Consider the following 23,115-nt stretch of genomic DNA (forward strand, 5'->3'; position numbering starts at 1 on the left):
ATGGCTTCAAAGGATAATAATATAATAGTGATTGGGTAATTTTTTCTTCAGAGTAGTGTTTGAACTTTGCACATTTAGAAAGCAATGGATACCCACTGGATGATGAAGACAAAATAAATAGTTGTTTATTACTTGAAAAGAGTCCATCCAATGTGGCATGCAGTTGGTGTACAAGCAAACAAAAATTTAAAACACATTGAATAAAATAAAAAACTGTAAGAAAGTGTATGGGCAGCTATATAATCATAGTGGAAATATCTAAGATGGGAGTTCACGTTCTATGGTACGTGTATCACTAGTGGTATGAAAACTATTTCAAAGTGGTCTTCAAATAAAATCTGTGCAGAAGAATGTCTCCTTCATATGAGTTACTATTATTGCATTCCCACAGGAAACTGGAACAAAGATCTGGAAGCATGCATAGGTACTGGTACATGCTGCATTTCCACCATCATCACTAATCTGGTAAAATACAATTCTTTTTCATGAGAAAACTAAAATGGTTACTTCAGGCATAAAGGATAATTTGGTAAATGATGGGCCACAATAGCTCTAGCAGAGTGTCATGTTATACACTTTAATACCCTTCTCCAACTCTTACTTATCAGGGAAGATGAAGTTAAATGATACTGGCATTCTGGGAATATCCTCAGGTGTACTTCACAAGTTTTTCCCAAGTAAACTCAGTGAAAAAAAAACAGGTGTAACTTGTTCTCTTGTGTAATTTTAAAGTAATTCACTGACAGCTAAAGAACTATGAATATTAGACTTTATGCAATACATAAACTATAGCAGGCAGAGACTTTTCCCACCTACTACTCATCAAACCTGCCCTGACTCTTATCCCTAGCTTTCATTCTCATCTGATTATAATTGCCTGGTATTCACAATTTATGTTCCTTGTGCTTCTCACAGCTCCTTGATCAACACGTCTGAGCTCCTTGTCCCAGCTCCAGTTATCCCTGTTTCCTCTAGACAGTCTCCCCATCCCACCTTCATCCCACCTTCCCCACCTTTGTCCAGTTCTCAGGTTTTGTCCACACACAATGGCATTTCACGACTGAGGCACTGCAGTGCCTTCACCTGCATTTTCTGTGAGCAAATGTTTCAAAGGAAGTTTGTCTAGTTTTATAATTTAGCGTAGCTGGGTTTTTTCACAATGATGCTTGTTACACTTCTCTGTGTGAAACTTCAAAAGTTTCTGTTACCATGAGGTTGCTGGATAGATACATACATTTTAAAAATGTGTTCAAGTGAGCACTTTGTAACATCATATACTCTGTAGCTATGTACATAAGTATGACTATGTAAACTAAAAATATATATATAAGCCTAAGCAATAGGTGAAAATATCCAAAAATGAAAATTTCTTAAATGAATTACACACAGCTAATGGGTAAATTCGTAATTAGCCATGCTGCCTTTAAGTAATCATTTAAGTAGGTTAATTAATATGTGCCCATGCATTTAAAAAGCAGATTTAAACTTGAAAACGTATTTTAGATAATATTGCAATCCTATTTAGCTTGAAATATTTATTAATCTGAACAATTATTCAAACAAGAAAAAGTATACAACTTAGTGATTAAAGATATATAAATGTACAGAGATTTTTTTGATCAATACAATGTATCAGGCTTAATAGTTGTCAAGTGAGTACTAACCAATGTATAATATTAAGTGAGTACTAATCAATATATAATATTAAATGAGTAGAAGAATAATTCTGTATTGCCAGCAGTATGGGAGGTGACAAATATAATTTCAAAGACATTCTCAAATGACAAAGGAAAAATATATTAATCCTTCCTATTCAATATAATGTAAAAATAATTATATGGTTGTGCATATTTGAATATATAGCTATAAATACACATGCATGTGAATTAATTTGAATCCAACAGAGTGGTAGTATACAGTAATATGACTAATACAGAACAATTTAAAAATAATTTCATTGGGCAGTCAGTGTGAATGGATTTACTTTTATACAGATTGGGCAGTCAGTGTGAATGGATTTACTTTTATACAGAAGTAATCTATGCATGGCCATTGACCAGCAGAATTATTAAAAATTCATTGTTATGGTTTCAAACCTAATACACTTAGGTAATAATCATGGATAATCACTGTCTAATATAAGTAAGCAAGCTTTTCTGCTGTCTTTAAACATATACAAAATTTCAAAATTATGCCACATATATATTTTATCTTGACAAAGTCCCAAGCTGCCTGTGAATTGTGTTATTCAAGCACTTCAAATACTTTCTAGTACTTACAGATGTGTCTGAATGCTTCACTTTGGTGCTGCTTTTGAGGAAAGAATAAAAGGGAGTTAGAGAAACCTGGTTGAATATTTAGGAAAATATTCTGCTGCGTAACTGAAGTGGCAGGAGATCCATAAAACCAGTCCCTAGAAGTGCCATGGAGTTTATCAATCTCTAATTGAGGTGAAAACTTCCCCATGATTAAATCACTGTTTACATTCCACTTTTGGTATTCATGTACAAACTGCAGTCTGTCAGCATACAGAAGTTTCCACAGTGGATCCAGAAAATAATGTGTTTGGTAAAGCCAACTTGGTGCTGGGCAAGAAGGATAGTGTCCCCATGGTGTGAAATAATTCACAGCAAGGCAGTTCTTTACTTCCTTTCGGTGTTCTCTCTTTCGTGACCTTCGATGTTGCCTGAAGTCCCCATGAACAAAGTCATTTAAGTTTGATGGGTGAATACTCCAGTAGTTTCCTTTGCCATCCTCACATCTTCCCACCTTGATGAAACAATCATTTAGTGAAAGGTTGTGCCTTACACTGTTCTTCCAACCTCGACCTTTGTTCCTGTAAAAAGGAAAATTGTCTTCAATATATTTGTAGATAGCAGCTAAATTCAGTTTATTTGTGGGGGAAGAAAGTATCGCCTTTGCAATCAAGGCTATGTATGACAGAGGTGGTTTATCCAGAAATCTTCCTTCATCCACAGTCACAGGAACACCCTTCTTGGCATGTATGTGAGAGCTGGGAATTTGGAGTGGAAGCCCTTGAGCCAGTTTTCCTTCTTCTTCTCCTACTGTACAGATGTCAAGACTTCCTGCATTGTTTTCAGAAGAGTCTTCACTCATTATAGCAGCCTGAAACCCAGCATTTATTTTAAGCGTTCTGATATTTTACTGCAAGTAGCCAGTTGAATAATTGGTCCACTGAATACCAGCAGGAGAAATGAAAGTTGGATTTCAAATATGCTGCTCTCACACACCCAGACTTCTATTTTATACTCTGTTAAGTCAATACCCTTAACAACGAAAACCGAACTGCCTATGTTTACAAAAGTCAAGGTGCAATTCCTAGCTGAATGAAAAAAAAATTCAAAATAATTATACTATGTTAAGTATGAAGATAAACAGACCATGACGTTAGCCTCTCACTTCATTATAATCTGAGAAAACACCCTTCAGTGTTCCCTATTGAAACATAATGATTAATGAGAAATTTATGGTGCCTAGATAGAGTTGCGAAATAATCGGACCCTCCAGTGATATGTAGAACAAACTGAAGCCAACATGTTGGTTCCTGTGTTGTACACTTAGTCAAACATGTTGTATTTAGTACAATAAACATTTGTTTTACCTGCTGATAGAAAGTCCTGTGTGAAAGGAAACTACCTATCAAGTTTTATAGCTGCAGTTTAGCTATTCTTGGTGAAACCGAATTAAAGCAAAAAAACTCCCGAGCACAAATTGCTCCCCTTTTTTTCTTATTAACTCTCTGACAGCAACTAGCTTTCATGCTGACTATGCAAGTCACCAGTTCTGCCAACGCAAGGAACTGCTTGAGGGAGCAATTACCACTCAGAGTCAGAGAGTTCTGTGCTCTGTCACCCCCAAAGCACAAACTGTCACGTGAACTTTGACATGGCCCTCAACCTCCTGGGGTCTGACACTGTTAAGGAAAAGACAGTCATCTCATTGTGGAAAAGGTTGCCCTGAGAAGTTGTGGATACCTCTTCCCCTTAAGTGCTCAAGGCCAGGTTGGACAGGTTTCTGAGCACCCTGGTCTAGTGGAATGTGTCCCTGTCCATGACAGTTGGAACCCCAAACCTTGCTATGATTCAATGATCCAATGATTCTATGATCTCACAAGATTGGTCTAGGAAGGTTATTAAATATGTTGAAATATGTTTGAAAGCAAAATTAAGCAACATGGTGGAAGTTTTGAAAGAAGATGTATCTTCTTTTGGGTCACTTTTGATGTTCAAAATATGTATTAACAAATGAGGTCTGTGTTTTGAGGTATCGATAATGGCACCAAAGATTTAACTTTACAAGGCTGAAGTTGATGCTGTTGTTCAGGCTCTTTTGGGTTCTGAAAATAACCCTTGGCTGCTCCTTTCATATGCTAGTTCTGTCAAAGAGAGAGGGACATTAGGGTATCTATTAAAATGATCCCTTTCCTCCTGATCTTGAAGTCCATACCCTGACTGATCATCTTCATTGGACCCTTGTAAGCCTTGTCTTAGGGTTTCAAAATGACCAACCAATGTTTGGTAGCCTCATGTTTTTAGATTAGAAAACAAGACTGATTATGCAACACTATGGATGATATGGGTTATCTAATATTTCTGTGCCAGAGTAGAATTGCCACCTGCTTGCTTGAAAGATTTAGTAGAACACGTTTCCAGTAATCATTGTGAATGGGAGCTACCTGGTATTTTAACAGCCTTAGCTGCTCAAAAATCCTAGTGATGACCTGATGAGCTATTTAACAGGGTTGTTTGGGTTTTTTTGTTTTGTTTCTGTTTGTTTGGTTTTGGTGGGTTTTTTGGTGGTGTTGTTGTTGTTTTTGTTTTGTTTTGGGTTTTTTTGGTCTTCATTCTCAGCAGTCATTTCTTCTGAAGGCATCATTTGACCTGCTCTATCCCTACTAGAAATCATCTGCCTAGAACATCCCAAAGTTGCCATCATCATGCTGTTACTAGTAGTTTTTTGTAACCTTCTGATGACTAATTTACCCAGTTTTTTCTCTCCCTCTCTTATTTGTAGCAGAATGGTTGCCAAGCAGTAGGAGAAATTACTGAGATTATCGCTGAAATGTGGGATCTGGCACATTAGACTAATTATAACAATCATGCCATTTCTGTTGTTTCAACTTTAAGCAGGTTATACCTAAATGGATTCCTACAATAATAATTTTTAAAAACTTGATTTTTATTCAGAATACCAGATTCTCTATATTAGGTTATTTCTACTAAAATTTGTGTTTTTATGAAACAGTTGTAGACTGGAGAATGAATGCTGCTCACTGTGACAAGGACTATGTCTTCATTTCCCCATAGCTCCAAGAAAGAAACATAGAATCAACCACATGTGCTGCTATTTTAGTAGTGACTTTGTAAACTGAAGGATTGTAAAGAAGGACAAGGCACCGAACCCAGATTTTGAGTGCCTACAAATATCCAAATTAAATTAAGAATAAGGAAAACATTCTTATTAGAGTTTTCAGTTTTAAGGAGAGGGTTTCAGAAACTGAGGAAACTGAAGTTATTAAAAGGAGACAGTCTGAAAAATTGAAAATTTAAATGCAGTAAATGCCCAAAAGTCAAAATGGTACTTTTACTCAAATCTTGTATAAGATGAAGAATTGTGTTGAAAGGGCTCCATATCTCCGAGCGTTCATCAAAAGATGAACAGTTCTTTCAGTAAGTAAAGGAAGATCCTACAGGGAATGAAAGACAAAAGGGTGAGCAAAAACCCCTACATTTGGAAGGGCTGCAAGTCCTGATCTCCAAGATCACAATTTTTGATTTTCAGATATGCCACCAAAGAAAATATTAATCCCATACTCCAGGGTGTCTTGCTTGTTCCTTTTTTCAGCGTATTATTTCTGGAGTTAGCCTTTATTTTTCTCTGAGTTGTATCATTAAAGATGAAAATTCCTCTCTTTGCCCAAAACAAGATTCCATCTAAAAAAAGTAAGACAAGTTTCCTGTTTTATCCTTATTCTTTGTGGGGTCCCTCTTGTCACTGTCTGAAATGTCTGCAAAGCTCTTACATCAGAGGAACAACCTTCACTGGCTCAATGTCCAGTTTTATCTGAAAAGAAGAATGAGAGACAGGGAAAGCATACTGTGTATTCTTACTATGCAGACTTTTTCCAGCCCAGGGAAGCAGATTCCTCTTCAAATGTCCACACACACCTAATGAAAGCATCACTTTTGTTGCCACATTCTCTTCAAAGCTGCTAAAACACTGCATGGTTAGAAATCTGAGATTTCCCACAAAGCACCATAAAAAGAAGGGGCTGGCTTTATCAGTCAGACTAGTTAAAGAATTTATCCTGTAAATTTGTGAATAAATGATGTATTCTTGAAAAGATGAATGAGAATAAAAGAACATTTGGGAATTCTGTTCCAGTAATGTAATCTGTTTTGAATTTTCACTATACAAGGATTGGTTTTTTTCTCTGCCTTTAATTTAGGTTAAAGAGAGTTTTTCAATGTCTTAGCTTTGATTGTATGAATCCAGGCTAGCCCCTTACAATAATTCTAATGTTTCTTTTTTTCTATACATGTATTTACAAAGCCTGTAATTTTTCTGCTTGGTACTGTGAAAACAAGCACATGTTTTAGGGAGTGGTCTGTTTTCTACTTTGTGTCACAGAGTAGGCCAGTTGCAGTCATAGGACAAAGTTTTGTTAAAAAGTCTGACAGTGCATATAATCTGTAACAAAGAGCAGAAAACAATTGAGGGCAGCCTTTGTGAACTCAGCCTTTATTACTAAAATTTAAATACAGTCATATGGAATTTAGAAAGAAAATATTGCTTAAGTGTAATACTGTCTTTTCTCCCTTACCTCTACATACTTTCAGAATTAATTGTTGTTTCAAAATACCTCTCAAAATATGCCATCAATGTTTCTTTCTAAATTATATAACTTCTAAAATTATTTTTTTTTTGCCTCTGCTTCAGTACTTTTGACCATTCAACAGTTGCCTAGGACAGCATTCTCTGCAAGGATAAAATGTATTTATGCCTTATCCTAATGGATTTATTTAACAGCAGTGCAGAAAGTCATACATCTTATACTATTTGCTAAAGAGGTGCAGTTTTCTAGGGCACTGGGGAATACACTGTTAGGAAGCCAAGTGGAACCAGATTTTATATTGCTCGTCTTTACTCCATGCTTAAGACATAATTGTTTTCCACTTGATGCAAAGGTATAGCCTCTTTTCTTCTAGTTAAGGCAAAGAAAGATCAGCTGCTAAGTGCTAATAATAGATATGACAAAAACATTTGACTGTAGTTTTTGTTGCTCCTTTGTGTGTTTAATTAGATCCAAAGCCTGCTAATTCTGTAATGTTTTCCCCTCTAATGTTTACTATGTTGTTCAACAGAGAGGCTAACCCATATAGAGCTGTCTTATTTTCTACACATTTTTAATTCTATCTGTTGTTTCCACTGTTACTTAAACAGTGTTTAAGGACACCTGGAAACTATTTGTCTTGATTAAATATTTGGTTTTGATGTGTTCAAAGGAATGAGGCTTCAGTAAAGAAATCATTAAAGAAGTTGTCCCATTAAAATGTTCTAAAATGACCTGCTGCTGTTACACATTGAAAGGAAATAACTACCCTGTTGTCTGATTTGGATATTTTAGGACACCATTTAAAAAGATGCAGAGAACAAATTATATTATTTTTAATTATATTGTTTTCACAGTGTTAATGCAATCATTATATGCATATGTGTGCTTGATTTGGTGTAACTCTCTCTGTATACTTTTGATAAAAATATGTGGATTTCTATGAAAAGTTTAACTCCATGCAAACTGTTCAGACAAGAACTAAATTAAATGGAGAACAGACAGAAACTTCTTCCCCTCTGCACTGAAGATGAAGCTTTTAGATACAACATTGTTTTCAACACAAGTGTGGTTTCCCTTTGTTCCCAGTTGTGCTTGTTGAATTCCCTCCTTATAATCATTGGCATTTCTTTCTTGTACAAAGGCAGAATTTTTTCCCTCCTTCATATTATTTCTTATACAACATTTTTTTGTTTCCTAAATTAACTGCCCTTACATGCTCTTTCTCTAACTAGAGAATAGCACGAGACTGGACTTTGTCGATCAATGGTAGCACCTAGACTAAACTAATAAATACACCTTTTCTGACCTTTTCTTCCCATCTCCAACATTTATTTACACACAGGACAGAAGAAAAGGATTTGAACTGAGTGAATGGCAAGATGGATAGAGAGGTACAGAATAATATCCATTAATTAATGTCACTGACAGTAATTGATTTAAACAAAAATAAGTATTTGAAAATATCTTTGTTTTCAGAATATTCTGCAACATATCCTTCCTTCCTAAGCAGTCCTTGTCACAGCATGATGCAATGCAGTGATTTGTTTGTTAGCTTGGGCCCAATATCTAGTCTAATAGCTGCTGAAGCCTATGGAAAAGTTCTCTCTAACTGAATTAGTGCTAGACTGGGCCAAGAAAAATCACTGTTTGGCTTCAGCAAGCATTAAGAAAAGAAAAATTGCAAAAACATTAATTAATAAAGCAAAATTCTCTTTAACCAGTTTTTAACCTATTTTCATGCAGCCCAGTGGCAAAATGAGTTTCTTTCTCTATTTTTCTCCTTCCATTTTGCTAGAAATAAATCCATTCTCAAAGCTTGCTTTGGTCCAAGACAAACCCAAGCACAGCATGTTGGCAGCCCTCCTCTTGCCTGCACCTGTAGCCTCTGTGTCCCACCGTGGTTAATCAGGGAAATTACCTTCCCATTTACATTTGTCTGTGTAGTTTTTGTAAGAAATATACCAGATGCAAAAGAGTTTCTCACAGAAACAGGTGTAACCAATAAGCTAACAGGGTCATAAATAAATTCTCCTTGTTTGCATAATTACTACAGTAATATTTTTTTATTATTATTATGTTGACAGAAGAAATTGACTTCCCATCAGAGTAAGAAGTTTCATTTTCCAAACTGTGCCTAATTCACACAGTACAAAGTCAAAATTTGCATGTAATAAATCAGCTCAAGCTCTGTGCAGAGCCACATGCAGGAGCAGGTAGACATGGTGCTTCTGGAATCCCACTGAGAAAGACTTTGTACGCTTCTGTGGGGAAGTTCTGAAGATCCCACTCCTTCCTTAGACAGTCATGAACATGACTGGATAGTGCTACTATCTGTATTTAAACAAGCAGTCTTGAATGTTTTTGCAGCTGACCCTTGCTAAAAAATACAGCATTGTAAAGCACTAGCCCAAAGTCAGTAAGGTCCCTAGAGTGTAGGAGGTATGTAGTTTATGGTAAAAAAACCTATTTTTAAATTCTCTTCTGATATTCCATTGTCTCAAAATATGACTAGGGAATTAGGAACATTTTTGCAATAGCAGGTGGGATGGCTATTGAATGATTTTGATGGAGCATTGGAAGACCTGGAGATGTTCACATGGTGCAGTGGGGGATGCTTCCTCAGAAAAGACAATTTGTGGTAAGATGTCGTTTCCCTTATTGTCTGGAAATAGACAGACACAGACGAGCTTTAAAGTTACCAGTGAAACTAACAAGAAGGAGAAGAATTCAAAGTGTCCTGAATGAAGAATTAGGTTTCTAACCTGTACTGAAAGCTGTGATGATGCTACTAATGCTGTCAGTCTCTGGCATGGTTAATTTCAAGATAGTCTTGGAATATTAGATCACAGTGTAGGCTTACCCTTTGATATGAACAAGGGAAATAGGAATCATTAAATGATGTGATGGAAAAAGGTGACATTTTGAGTTCAAGATCTTTGTTCTGTAAAGACTGAATCTTTCCATACATTGAGTGCCATAAAAGTGTGTTGGGGGTTAAGTTTTTCTGTGGAATTTTTCCCCCCCATAAGTTGCTAGGAGACTAAATACTGATACTTGAAGGGTGCTTGACCCACACAAAAGAAGTAGATCACTTAGTTTGGGGGGAGGGAAAGGCTCGGGGGCTCCGAGAGCTGAGGGTGGTGGTCTCTCTGCTCTCAGTTTTAGAGAGGACGGTCGGGCGACTGCTGGCTGTGTGAGGAATCCACTGTTAACGGAATGTCTGGTCCTGGGAATTCTATCATCTGTTAGAGTGCCCAGGAATTCGGAGCCCCTCGCCTGCCCCGCTGGAGCTGGGTCAGCCCCATCCAGCCACTGCGGTTCTTCAGCACTGCTCACTTCGCCTGCCGGGACACCCCCTGCCTGCCGGGACACCCCACCATTTCCAGCCATCAGCCCGGCGTTTTTCCACCGTTTCAGCTTGGTGCTCTTGGGGTCCCAAGAGATCAGACTGCCCGGGACTTGTGAGACAAAGCTCCTCGGGGTTCTTGGTTCTGTTTATTATTATTATTATTATTATTATTATTATTATTATTATTATTATTATTATTATTGCTGTTGTTGTTTGTTTGTCCTGTTATATTTACTAGTAAAGGACTGTTATTCCTTTCTCTGTAGCTCTGACTGAAAAGCCTTTTTAATCTTCTAAATTATAATAACTTAGAGGGAAGGGATTGGAATTCCCCATTCTTAGAGAGGCCCCGCCTCTCCCTAGCATTTACCTGTCTTTTCAAACCCGGACAAAGTGAAAGTCAAATGCCATCTGAATTAGTTGATTAAGAAGCCACTGTTTCATTTCATATCATGGGAAGATGTCCTGCACAAAGGTTGAACACCCTTTAAGAAGTTTAGTGTTTTTCTTCCTCCTGTTTGTAGCTGTGTGAAACAGGTTTGTGTTTCAGAATTGGCTGCTAAAGTTAATTCTCTCCGTTTGACTGGGTGATGCTAAATGCAATTTAGTGCAAGATGATTTCATAATCTAATTAATGGTGAGCTCAGCCATATTTACAATGGAACATTACAAGTTTATTTCCAGTGTACTCACCTCAATGTTTTATTGTATTCCTGGTTCATTGAAGTTGTGATGGCCAGTCCTTAGCTAGAAGAAGCTGGCATAGTCCTAGTACGTGTCTCACTAAGCCAGTGTGGTATAAAGTCAGGGCAGAATATGACACTGCATTTTATATCTAGAAATATTACAAAAATGGCCTTGAAAAAATATATAGGAATATTTTATCAATATAGAAACTATTTACATGTTGCACTATACCTCCTAATCAGAGATAAATAGCTCCTCATTAGTGCAACATGATGATTTTTTTTGTGCAACATAAGTTGATCACCTTAAAATAGCTCTGAGAAATTTAACTGTGCAAAGAAGACAGTTTTTAAATGCTGCTCTTCTTAGCACATAAAACCACATAAAAATAGGGAATACAATATTTGAAATGTATCACTGAAATTGTAACATCTAATACTGTCAGATGGAGAAAGGCCAACATAGCTCGCACACCACAGCATCTATTAATAGACCTGACTCCCTTTTGCAATGTCAACTGTAACATTAATCCTTGTTTTAAATCATAGTATCTCAAATAGCAGCTGCTGCTAGTTGTACAGTTCTCTTTCAGTTTATATCAGAGAGCCCAATGGAGTCTTTTGAAGGACCTAGTCGGGTTAACAGGGCTAACTTATTGCAAGTCCCCACGGGAAATGATTCCACTTCAGAAGAAGAAGATGTTAATATTGACATTAAACTTCGTTTCTCCCCACGTCCCCGAAGACGGAATTCTTCAGCTTCAGATGAAGAGGAGGCAGATACTCCCACCAACATCTCAAGGAAAGTTTCGTTTGCTGATGCATTTGGGTTTGATCTTGTGTCTGTTAAAGAGTTCAATATCTGGGAATTTCCAAATACAGGACAAGAAAATTATATAGAAGACGAAGTTTTCCCTCAGGATGAATATTTTTTCTCCCAGCAGTTTACCTTACCTGCTTCTCAAGAAGAACTTTTACAAAAAGTGCGAGAGCAGAAAGTAGTGTTGGAGTCAGTCCTGCTCCTGCCTGGGGTTACCTGTATGAATGGCATTATACGGGTTCTCAATGTATCCTTTGAAAAACAGGTGTATGTTCGAATGACATTGAACAACTGGCTCAGTTATTATGACATCCTCGCAGAGTTCATGCCTAATTCTTGTGGTAGTGAAACGGATCAGTTTTGTTTCAAGATTTCTTTGGCGCCTCCTTTCCAGGAAGATGGAATTAAGGTGGAATTCTGTATACGCTATGAGACATCAGTTGGTACCTTCTGGGCAAACAATGATGACAAAAATTACACACTGATTTGTCACAAGAAAGAAACTGTGCCCAAGGTGGATAATAAACTCCAGAAAGAGGTTACAGATAGGTGTCTTAAAGGCTGCTTAAAGACAACACAAAGCAGGTGAGGTTACACCTTAATTTTTGGTAATTTAGACTATAGCTGGCTAATTCTGACTTTCTGTGTATGCTTACTCAAGTCAAGACTGCCCATGTTATTTTATTCTATTTTAACTTTTTTTTCTAAATGAAAAATTAGACCAAGACTTGTTTTCAGTAAAGCAGTTGTATATATCAGCCAGTGATTTTCTGCATACAGATTAGTTGGGACCATAATTTTTTGTATGCCATTTATTTGAAAAGTAGTGTGAGGGTCTCTAAACCCTCTACGCATTGCGTACCAGTTCTGATCACTGTAGGATATAAACTGAGCTGACATCAATGGAATCTTTGTTCCAGACTAACATAGCTGTATAGTTAAAATAATTTGAATCTACTTCTTTTGTAAGTAAACAAGAATTTAAAAGCAAAACAAAAGCTGGGTTTTCACAAAATTTATTTAGTGGTTCTTTCTCTACATGCAGTTACTAAATCAGAAAAGGCACTGGTGGCTCATGAAACAGAAGTGGATAACCTAGAGAAAAATCCAGCAATTAAAATAGCTGGTACAAAGTTCTCTGCAAGTGGTTGGGCTATTCTGCAAGTTCTATATTAGGGCTATAATTCCTTTTCCCTGCCACTTGTTCATGGTTCTGTTTCACAAATGGTGAAATGAAGTATGTTTTATAGGACAGATTCAGTAATATATTAAAGAAAAAATATATGGAATTTATCTTCTATATAATGTTCTGATTAAATATAGACAAGTAATATGTTAATTATAAAGTGGCAGTTGTTAACATACTTTAATTGCATATAAAGAGAGACACGTAGCAACAGTAACTTCTGGTTTCCTACTGTTTTTAACTACGATCTTTCTGTTAGCAGAACAATGTTGCATGCAAAAATCAAATTCTCAATTATTTTCCTCCCCAAATTTACTATAAATCAGTTGGACTTCTGCAGATTTAAATTTGTATTTTACCTGTAATATCCTTTGCAATACTTGTATGCCAGAACTAGGTTAATGTTGGGTTTTTTAATTTATGTTGGGGTTTTAATTCCTATACTCTTTCCAAATAAGACAGTGCTGTTTGATTTCGCTGGTGCTCTTCCACTGGACTAAAGTGGTAGGAAAGCGGGAACAGAACTGCAGCAGTGGTGGGAGCTTAAGGAAGAGGGAGACAGCCAGGGCTTCCTCTGTGCAGAACCTTTGTCCCCAAAACCAGACTTGCTGTGCTGGGAACTTCTGTCAGCCTTAATCACATATTAGCCCTGTAAGGAGAGGTGCACATTATGCCTTAGGGCTTGTATCAACACCACAGGGTAGGAGGCACCCCAAGGCTGGCCCAAGGCCTGGTTCAGAGCCAGTCCACAAAGCTCTTCTGACAAGTGTCCCTTGGGCCAGCTCTGGAACCCTCAGGATGATACTTCCATGAAGGAACATCCCAGTATGTCAGAGCAGAGGGAACAATGCTTTTACATGTCCTGTGGTCAATTCCTGACATTTGTTTCTGGTTTTATATATAATTTCTGTGTTTTAAGGAGTGTCACATGACCCATTCTGGGATAAGTAATATAGCCTGAGATACCCTGCAGAAGGGCTGTGACATCGAATACCACAGGCATGTGCAGGCAGTATGACTCCAGTCTGAGTTGAGGTAGCTCACAAGGAACAGACGATGGACATGGAGACCTGTCTCAATTTAGTAAGCCCTGGGCTTCCAGATGGTTTCGGGAATAACCTGAAAATGTAGGTACCATTGGGTACCATAACCTGAAAATCTGAGGTCAAATGACTCCTACATGTTTAATTCCCTGAAGTTTCTTATGACATGCACAGTGCTAGCAAAAGTTGTAGAAGCCTCCCTTCTAGGGGATACTTTTACATGGATGTACTAAATGATTTATGTGTAAGTCAGTCAGAGGGCTCTTTTAAAAAATGGGAGAGGAGATAACGTGTCTTCTTCTCAATATAAAATTACTTTGTCTCTAATGAGACTATAAAGTTGTCTCCCTCTATGTCAGACTGAAGAGGAATGCATATGTGTGCATGTTGTTATACATACATGTATATGTATGTGTGTGTGTATACATTTATGTGCATGTTTATTCATATAGACACATATACATACACATGTATGTTTAAAAATATTTAAAACAAAGTGGTCAGATTTTTGTCTACATTAGGATCTACTACACATTTCTGTCAAACAGTTAAGAAGCAGGCACTTTCAAGACTCTCTTTAGTGGCAGAAAATTGTACCAAGACCTTACAGTAAATGCAGAAATGAGCTGAAAGTATCTTTGGAATATCGTTACAGTGGCCACCAAGGCTTCAGAAAGAGACTTCTGGCAGTATGTAATCCAGGACTAATTTTATGCTACAGGGACTTGTTTGACTTCACAGGAGTCACAGATTTGCCAGTGTAAATGAGGTCAGCATCGGGGCCTTTTGTTTCAAAATAACTAAGATGCCAACTTCCATTGCTCGCTTGTTTTTCAAAGTGTCTTTGTACATGTTGCCGCTTTGAGTGAGGAGGAACACCCTGCAGACATCTGCAAAGTACCTCATTATTCTCCTTCAGACCCTCATTAAAACTCCTTTGCTTTGATATCTCAAAAAAAGCACAAGAAAAACAACCCCCCCCAAACTGGCAGAGTGAGGCTGTTGGTGTGCTGTTACTCCTTCATCCCGCAGTGAGCAGTGCTGCCCATTTACCAGCTCTCCTCCATCAGCCCGTCTCCTCTTATTTTTCATTTGGATAATAAACTCTGCAGCATTTATACGTGCTATGCTGGGTGGTCATAGAACATTTAGCAGAGTTGGGGGGGATGGTCCTCGAACATAACTAGCTTGTCCTTGGAGTTGCAGCATTGCAAATAGAAGAAAAAGCAATTTCATCTGTGATTCTCACAATAAAGTGTCAGGTAGGGACTATTGCTATCCACACCCATGAGTTGGATATCTTAAATTAAAGATTTCTTTATAGCAATATCAATAGAAGGATAATTTTAAAGGACACTCATTTAGGCCTCTGTTTCAAATTTAGAAACTTGTAATACCAGTTTGAGTTTATTTTTCAACTCTCGGCTCTGAGATATTTATACTTTTTCTTAAAATGTGCAATTTACCTCTGCAGTTAAAAAATAAGAAATGAAAGGATCATGTTTTTTAAGCAGAGTCTGATCCACTGTAGGGCATACTTGTGTGGCTCATTAAATGTCATTAGAAAGGATTATTTGTGTTAGTTAAGTGATAGGAATAATATTCACTTTCAGAGGAGGATACTGGGGAAACACAATAATATGACTATTTCAAGTTACGCTTAAGAACATGATCCAGGACTAAGATGAGTGAATGAAGGCAATAGGCTGATTTCTGACACTATTATTAATGAATAAATTAAAACAAAAACAAAAACAAAAAACCCCCAAAAACCGTAACCTTCAAAAGTTGCCCCTGAAAAAAAAATTAAGTAAAAAGCAGAACTTCATCAAATAATTAATGCTGAAAACTGTCTATATTTGAATATTTGGAACCACATCACTTAAAAGTTTGTCTCTTCATTTTATGTTTCATTTGTTTTTGCATCCATGTCTAGGTATGAACACATAGTCTTCTCTTAAACTTTCATAAAGTATTTGGTTCTAGCTGTATTTTAGCAACCTAAAATGATTTCCTTATAAACTTTAACAATTTTTGTGGTTTTCAAAAGTCTTGAAAGGATGCACAGGAACAAAATACATTTTGGGAAAATAAGGTTTAAATGAATTAATTTATGTTTGGGTCTATATGAAAGTGTTTGCTTAACTTGTACATAGTTATAAATATACTTCAGGAGAAAAATTGACTCCTAAAATATTAAAACTCACTGAAAATGAAGGAGCTTCTACCAATAAACAGGCCTAATTTACACCCTATTTATAGAAATATAAGCACATTAAAAATATTTATATATATAAAGGTCAGAAAAATGTAAATGAATTGCATCAGTTCCACTCTTTTCCCTTTTTTTGACTCTCATGGTTTAGGGATACGGATAATGACTCTGAACATGAATTCCTCCTAGTCCTCAGATGATTGTATTGTGGACACCAGGTACCTGCATTGGTCTGATCAGTCAGGAGCTGATTGGGGGTTTCGTGAGGCAGACTTCTGCAGATCATGCTGAAAGGAGTAGAGACAGAGTTATGGAAGCCATGTCCCCTGTCTCTGGGGATGCTACATCCCATTTCTGTGCTTGGCCTTGGTTTGCCATCTGTCGAGCAAAAGCAACAGAACCAGGAAAATTGCTGATGAGCATGAGAATTATTTTACAGAAGCGTATTGTGTTTGGGTTCCTGTCCTCCAGCAAGGAATGGGAAGGCTGGTGTTTTTGTCAAACCTGTTAGAATTATCCTCCCTTAGCTCTCTGATCCCACAAATATATCACTCTGAACTGATCCACAAGTGTATCACTGTGATTCACCTGACATTTATCCTATGCCTTTTTTTTGTAATTGTTAAACTGCATCTTTTTTTGAGTAATAGTGCATCAATTCCCTTCCCTCCATGATGCCACTTTAAAACACGACAAAGAGGAGGGCAATGGCTCTTAGAAGAGCTGCTCTATGTACAATGCACAGTGAGAAAGGAGATTAAAATCCATGTCTGTGGGCTGCCAATGCCAAATTTGACAGCATATATACTGAATGGTCTCTAAGCAATTGTCAGTGAGAAAACTTCTGTGCTTGAGTACCTTTCCTTTTTCAGCTGCTGATCATCACCTTTCTGTTGGGAGGCAAAGTAGTAAAAGCTGCTGAAGATGCAGCTTGGCAGGACTGCACTGTGCTCAGTCTTGCCAGGCAGATGGAAGTCCAGTGCCTAGGTTGTGCTGAGGAATGCAGTTTTGCTTCAGCTCCTCTTGGCCTTTCCCACAAGCTCATGATGTGATTTAAAAAAAAAAAAAAAAAAAAAAAAAAGGTTTCTGACCAAGATGTTTGGAGTCTCTTATGCAGATAGCTATGAAGAACAACTGTATCATTCCCATCCTGTTTAAAATATGGCATTTAAATTATATTCCCTTTTAATCCTTGTTCTTTTGATTGTGTGTCACCACAATCAGGAAGGGAAAAGAAAAGCAGGAAAGGTGTTAAAACACACATCTTCTCTGCATACGTCTATTTAATCTCAAGGTTGTTTCTGGCATTTTACATCATGAGTTACATCTTGATCAGCATACAGATATGGGATTTGACTAAAGTTTATTGCTATTAATAGGAAGTGACTGCAGTCACTCTTTTTACCAGGAGAGCAGCTGCTAGAGAAGCTATCCATTCACAGGGAGCCAGCTAAGAGGAACAATCCTCTCCCTGTATTTAATGATCAGACCTTCTCTTGCCTCCTGCTCATTGCCAGTCTTTCTCAGTTGTAGAAATAGGTAGGACTAGCACCAAAATAAGACTTTTCCACATACTTGAAGATCATGATTATCAGGGACACAGGATAATTACTTAAGGTGTTCTAAAATATATTTTGCAGACAAGTGGGAAAAAAGAAGGCTGTGGCACTGAGTTTGACTCAGCATTAGGAATGCTTCTTAACAGCAACTCCAGGGTTATCTTTTGAGGAAATTTCTGCAGCCTTACTCTCCAAAGTAATTTAAAATAAGCTAAGATAAGACTTGAAAATAAGACTTGAAAAATATTCTGTAGAGAACAATCCTACTTAGCCAGAAACTACGCTCAATATTTTGGTTTTTTTCTGTCAGTTTAATCAAAATATTTCAAAATGTGGGCGTGCATACTATTTGAAATATGAAACTTATTAAAGGCCTAAAGATAAATATTTAGGTTAATGGCTTAAGTCTTTGAATACTATCACAGAAGTGTTAAAGAGGTGGAAGATGTGGATGAGAATGGCATGCACAAATAGACACATTCTTCCTGTACTTCTGGTCTCCTAATTGGAGAGTACCTGAAAGCTGAAAATCTGGCATGTTTTTGCTCTTGGTGGTTGTAAACTGTGCCACCCATCTGCCTTCCTATTATTGCACTAGAAATATTAAAAGAAGCTTCTAAAATTTAAGGAAACAACACAAAAATAATATGTTGCTGCACTGGCAATCCTAGCATAGTATTTACACTGGAATTTATTAGTATCAGTGGTTTCTCATTCATTTCCATTATCTACTTTAGAAAGTGCTCTCACCAATGCTACAGAACAGAAATTTATGTTCTATTGTGTGGGAAATATTGGTTGCTACAAAGCTTTTTCAGTTGTTTGCATGAAATCATATAAAGCAATTGTTCTGTAATCTAGGTGTCATTTCTCAGCTATGATAAGTATTTGTATTATACATGCATTGCTTGGCTTTACACTTGTAAAATTTGTTTTTCAGTTACTACAATTTTATCAACTTATTTAAATATACCAATACTGTAACACTATTATGACTGACTCAGAACTTTTTAATTCAGCAACTGGCTTGTTCCTGCAGTAGGCACAATAAATAATTTAATGAACATCAGGAGTCTCACTGAACTTTGTAGAATTCTTCATGTGTAAAATTATCCTTGAATGTTAATATTTACAGGACCAGATGCTCTTTCAGATTGCTGGTTAAGGACCTTTGGAAAAATAGAAGTTCATTGCTAAATGTTCAATGTAGGTTCAATGATTCTTTTGTTTAGGAAGATATCTATTTTGCAAATTGAACCAGGCTGTAAATGACAATTTCAATACTCTCTCCTGTCCACCACTCAGGTACTATAGTTCATAAATGTTCAGTTGGAAAAAAAAAAAAAAAAAAATCCATTACATTCACCTTGACTTTGCTAAATATTAGTCTTGAAAAGATGTTTAAAGTTAGTGCAACATTAGCTGAGAGCACTGGAGTCATGTTTAATCATTGCAATGACGACAAGTGTCATTTGAGCTGTTTATTCTGATTATGAACTTTAAGCTGTGATCCAGTCCCAGCACCACAACACTGAAAATGAAGCAATTTGTAGCAATGAAATTGAAGCAGCAGTGTAGGTCCAGAGAACAAATTGCTCATGGTATTTCTTAATATAAACTGTGGGGTATCTTCTTATCTACAAAAGATGGGAAAAATGGTCCAATCAAATACTTTGAAAGTGAAATAAAGTCCCTGTCTTAGGGCAAAGGAGAAGCTAAGACCTTTTAAACACCATGGGAGAATGTTAGAAGTGGCTATTTGATCCCTAGACCTTCAGTGGCACACACAAGAAGTATTAGTTGACATGCCAAAGCATAATAGGGGGCTTGGTTTTCTGAGTGTCTTTCCACTCTCTTCCTGATTCGTGAAACCAGCTGATACTCTAACACTAAACCTGAAGATTTATTACTGCTGGTTACTAACTGTAGTCCGAAAGGGCACTGGGCTACACAAATGAATGTGAACTAGGCAAAGCTGGCAGGTTTTTTTACCTTGCACTTACGTGCACCAAGTGGATTGGCATTTAGATTTTGTTTTGATGCCAAATTGTTGTCCCTGCAATAACATTTGTAGATGCTGGGTGATAAATATGCTAGGCTGAAACATTTCATGTTATGGTAGAGGGTTGGGGAGTTTGTCAGTCTCTGCAGCTACCCTAGTAAATTTGAACCAATGTCTCCTAGGTTTTTTCCATGTCTTTTTGACAGAAATATTGATACCTATCACACAGCTGCCTTCTTGCTGTGTGGCAGTAAGCATGTGAAAAATGAAAAAAAAAAAGTTAATAAAGTCTCTTGTCATGATAACACCTGATATTTTCATCCTATTGAGATATTTACCAAATTTACAATTGCTTTTCAAGATTTAGATCATAGTTGCCCTCTCTTAAGAACAACTGTCTAAGGGGGTTTTTTATGGTCACCCTTTCTGTTCTCCTCCCCAGGCGTGGTATCTGTGTCCTAGTCTCACCTGACTGCCATCTATCTCTCTACAGTCTCAGGCACTTACCACCTTCTTGTGTATGTGCCTCAACACACTGCAGGCAGCCTCTTGGAAAATACTCTCTTCTGACTCTAAGCCAGGAAGAGACTGCTCCTTCTCTATTTTTCCCATGTGAGATTCAGAAAAAGACCAGAGACAACATACGTTATTGCTTTTCTCCTCTCAGATTTATCCAAAACATCTTGAAAGTTTCTCTCCTCTAATACTTTAAAGCAGTGGGAAAAAGAAGCAAGAGAAGAACAAAGGGACACTACCCCCAGCTCCTTTCTACAAAACCATTTTGATATTTGATCATGCCTCTTCCAGACAAAACAGTGACCTATGAAGCATATTCTCTGACATTAGGCCAAGCCTAGCCCTCAGAAAACATGACTACTCACTCACCTTTTCCCCTTTTCCAACAGTTTGGCCCTGGAGATAGATATCCAAATAGAAAAGTCCTGCATTACTAATTCACAAAGGATCTCTCAGTAGACTTTCTAACACTACCCTGAAGAATCTTTTTGAAAGAGGTTCTCTGTTTATGAAATACTTAGCCCATTCTGTGAAAGGACTCCATGTATTTTCTGACCAATCCGCATCTAAAACAGCTGTGTAACACTTCTGAACAGGTCCTGCTTCAGCATTGCTACATGGATATCACAATAAGGTACAACAATCATGACAGAGCTCTGAAAGGATCTGAAAAAAGTGTCAGTGTTCCTGTTTATAATTGCTTAGCTTGATTTGAGGTATAACTGACTTATTATGCAATGGTCTCTTCTGCAGCCTTCATACCTATAGTTATGAGATTTGGGGACAGACAGTGCTATATGAAAGGTTTGAGCCTAGCACCAAACTGGTGTTGGGCTCCTTGTTCAGACTGGATGGCATCAAATCTTCAAATGGACAGATATAAATCTATATTAAAAAAAAATAAATAATGTTTTTCTATTAAAACTCAAGGTCTTTTTTAATGAGCTAGAAAACAAAGACTAATTTCTTGGGACTTTGTTTGCTTTGAGGCGATGATTATTCTCATCCCTAGTCAGGCCAATGCATTTTGTTCTGTGCCACCTATGTCCCTGCTTCAATCATAAACTAAGACAGAAAAATGAAAATATTAGTAATTTGAAAATATAATCCCCTGGATAACACCAATCCAATAATCTTAATAAAAATAGATTTATTACAAACATTGTCTGAATCCTACTGGGAATTATCTTTGCAGAAAAAAATGCTTAAATTCCCTTACAGCTGCTCCCTTGATCAATTGCCCCCCTTGATACTATTAATCATAATACCATATATTGCTCATTCTGAGCATCTTTTTCACTTCACTTTCCAAACTTGTCTTCTAATTTCTCCTTGTACAGAAGTCACTGGCAGCCCTCAATTGTCCTTTTTCAGGCTCACCTTCTCTCCTCTTCTGGTAACAGCCCCTTTTCTTAGGTGAGAAGACAAAAACTAAGGGGTATTTCCTCAAGGTGGAGAAATACCAGAGGTTAATATTGTCTTCCTCAAATTGCAAACTTTTAAGTAGAGGTTTTTTGTGGCTCTGTTTTCATTCAAAATCCTTGATAAGTTTGTGTGACTGGCTCCTGGAAGTGAAGTGATCTACTCCCAGGGTAGCTTCCAAACAGCAGCCACAGTGCCAGCCTCCTTTGCCATGCCAGCCTGCAAATGCCCTCACCCACTGCTCTAATAATGAGTACACCACGCCCTCTCCTGCCTCTGTCCTCTGCTTCCTGATTATCGACAAGGAGCTAATTAGTGTCAGCCCCATTTGTTGGGTGACGCCTATTTACTAAGAACTAGGTTGAGCCTTCTCTAACTCTGCTGGTAGTTGAAGGTCATATAAGAAAATAAGTCTTGCCTAGATTCATAATCGGGGCTCCTATTTTACATACAGCTTCATTTTAATAGGATCAGTTACAATGGCAATCTTTTAAGATGTTATTCAGTTATTTCTGCTTAGTGTTCACACAGCTCTTCATTTATAGATGTTGATTTTGTCTGCAGGTTTTGCTTCTGAATCTTTTCTTTTCTGGTCTCAATCAGTTTTGAATCCAACATAATTTTAGATTATGATTTCCTGCATTGTTTACATTAAATTATTTTTCTGTTGTGCTTTTATTTTTAAATACTTCCTGAAAGAAAGTAATCGTATAAACAGAAGGCCCTGATACTGCCACAAATGACATATAATAACACTGTTATGGTTCAGGCATGTATAACATGACATCTCCACAAGGAGGATCATTTGAAGCCAAAATGCTTTTAGGTGGGAATTGGCCATATTTCAGGTAAGGCCACCTGAGAATTCAAAATTCAGGAGTGTGCATTAGGAGCACAGAAGTGACGAATGGCGCTGGTTGAGCTTCACCTGTCTTCTGTTTTGTTGTCAGCATGGACAGCAATTCTCCACATCGCACTCACACTGCTTTGTGCAGGCTTGGTCTGTCTCTAATTAGCGTGGCTGTTGGCTTCTGCTATACTTTAGGTCTAGTTCCCATGACTCTGCCTTGAGTTTTGGAAAGAGGCAGTTATTTCAGTCTGAGGATGCAGCCAGTGCCCATGCACACTGCTCTGCCACCTCCCCAGCTCTGCTCCTCTGCACCTCCCTGAACTTCAGTGCAGCCCCATCAAATTCCAACACAGCTCTGACACCCCTACCTCATATTAAGATCATCCTTTTATAACAGTATGTAAAAGCCTGAAAATTATATAGAGCATTTCCCTGAAAAGTGTTTTAGATGAATACTTCGTTTCCTTGCAACTTGCTTTCAGAGCCACTTTAGAGCTTTTTCCAACTTCCCCTGACTAATGGGTTTGGTAGTTCAGAATTCACACAAGCTGCTCACACTGACTGCCATTTGCTGGTTGCTATCTTTGCTCTGCTGCTCACTTTATCCTCTC

General features: G+C 37.4%; 1 protein-coding gene across 1 annotated transcript in view; it reads left to right on the forward strand.

Moving 5' to 3' along the window:
* The first annotated feature begins 11,478 nt into the window (after window positions 1-11,478).
* PPP1R3A (protein phosphatase 1 regulatory subunit 3A) overlaps window positions 11,479-23,115 on the forward strand; it is a 29,702-nt gene continuing 18,065 nt past the window's right edge. The window contains exon 1 of the mRNA XM_040063562.1: window positions 11,479-12,296. Coding sequence (XP_039919496.1) covers window positions 11,503-12,296 — 794 coding nt within the window. The 5' untranslated portion in view covers window positions 11,479-11,502. The remainder of the gene's footprint in view (window positions 12,297-23,115) is intronic.

This window comes from Hirundo rustica, chromosome 4 (genome assembly GCF_015227805.2).
Source record: "Hirundo rustica isolate bHirRus1 chromosome 4, bHirRus1.pri.v3, whole genome shotgun sequence".
NCBI classification, from domain to species: Eukaryota; Metazoa; Chordata; class Aves; order Passeriformes; family Hirundinidae; genus Hirundo; species Hirundo rustica.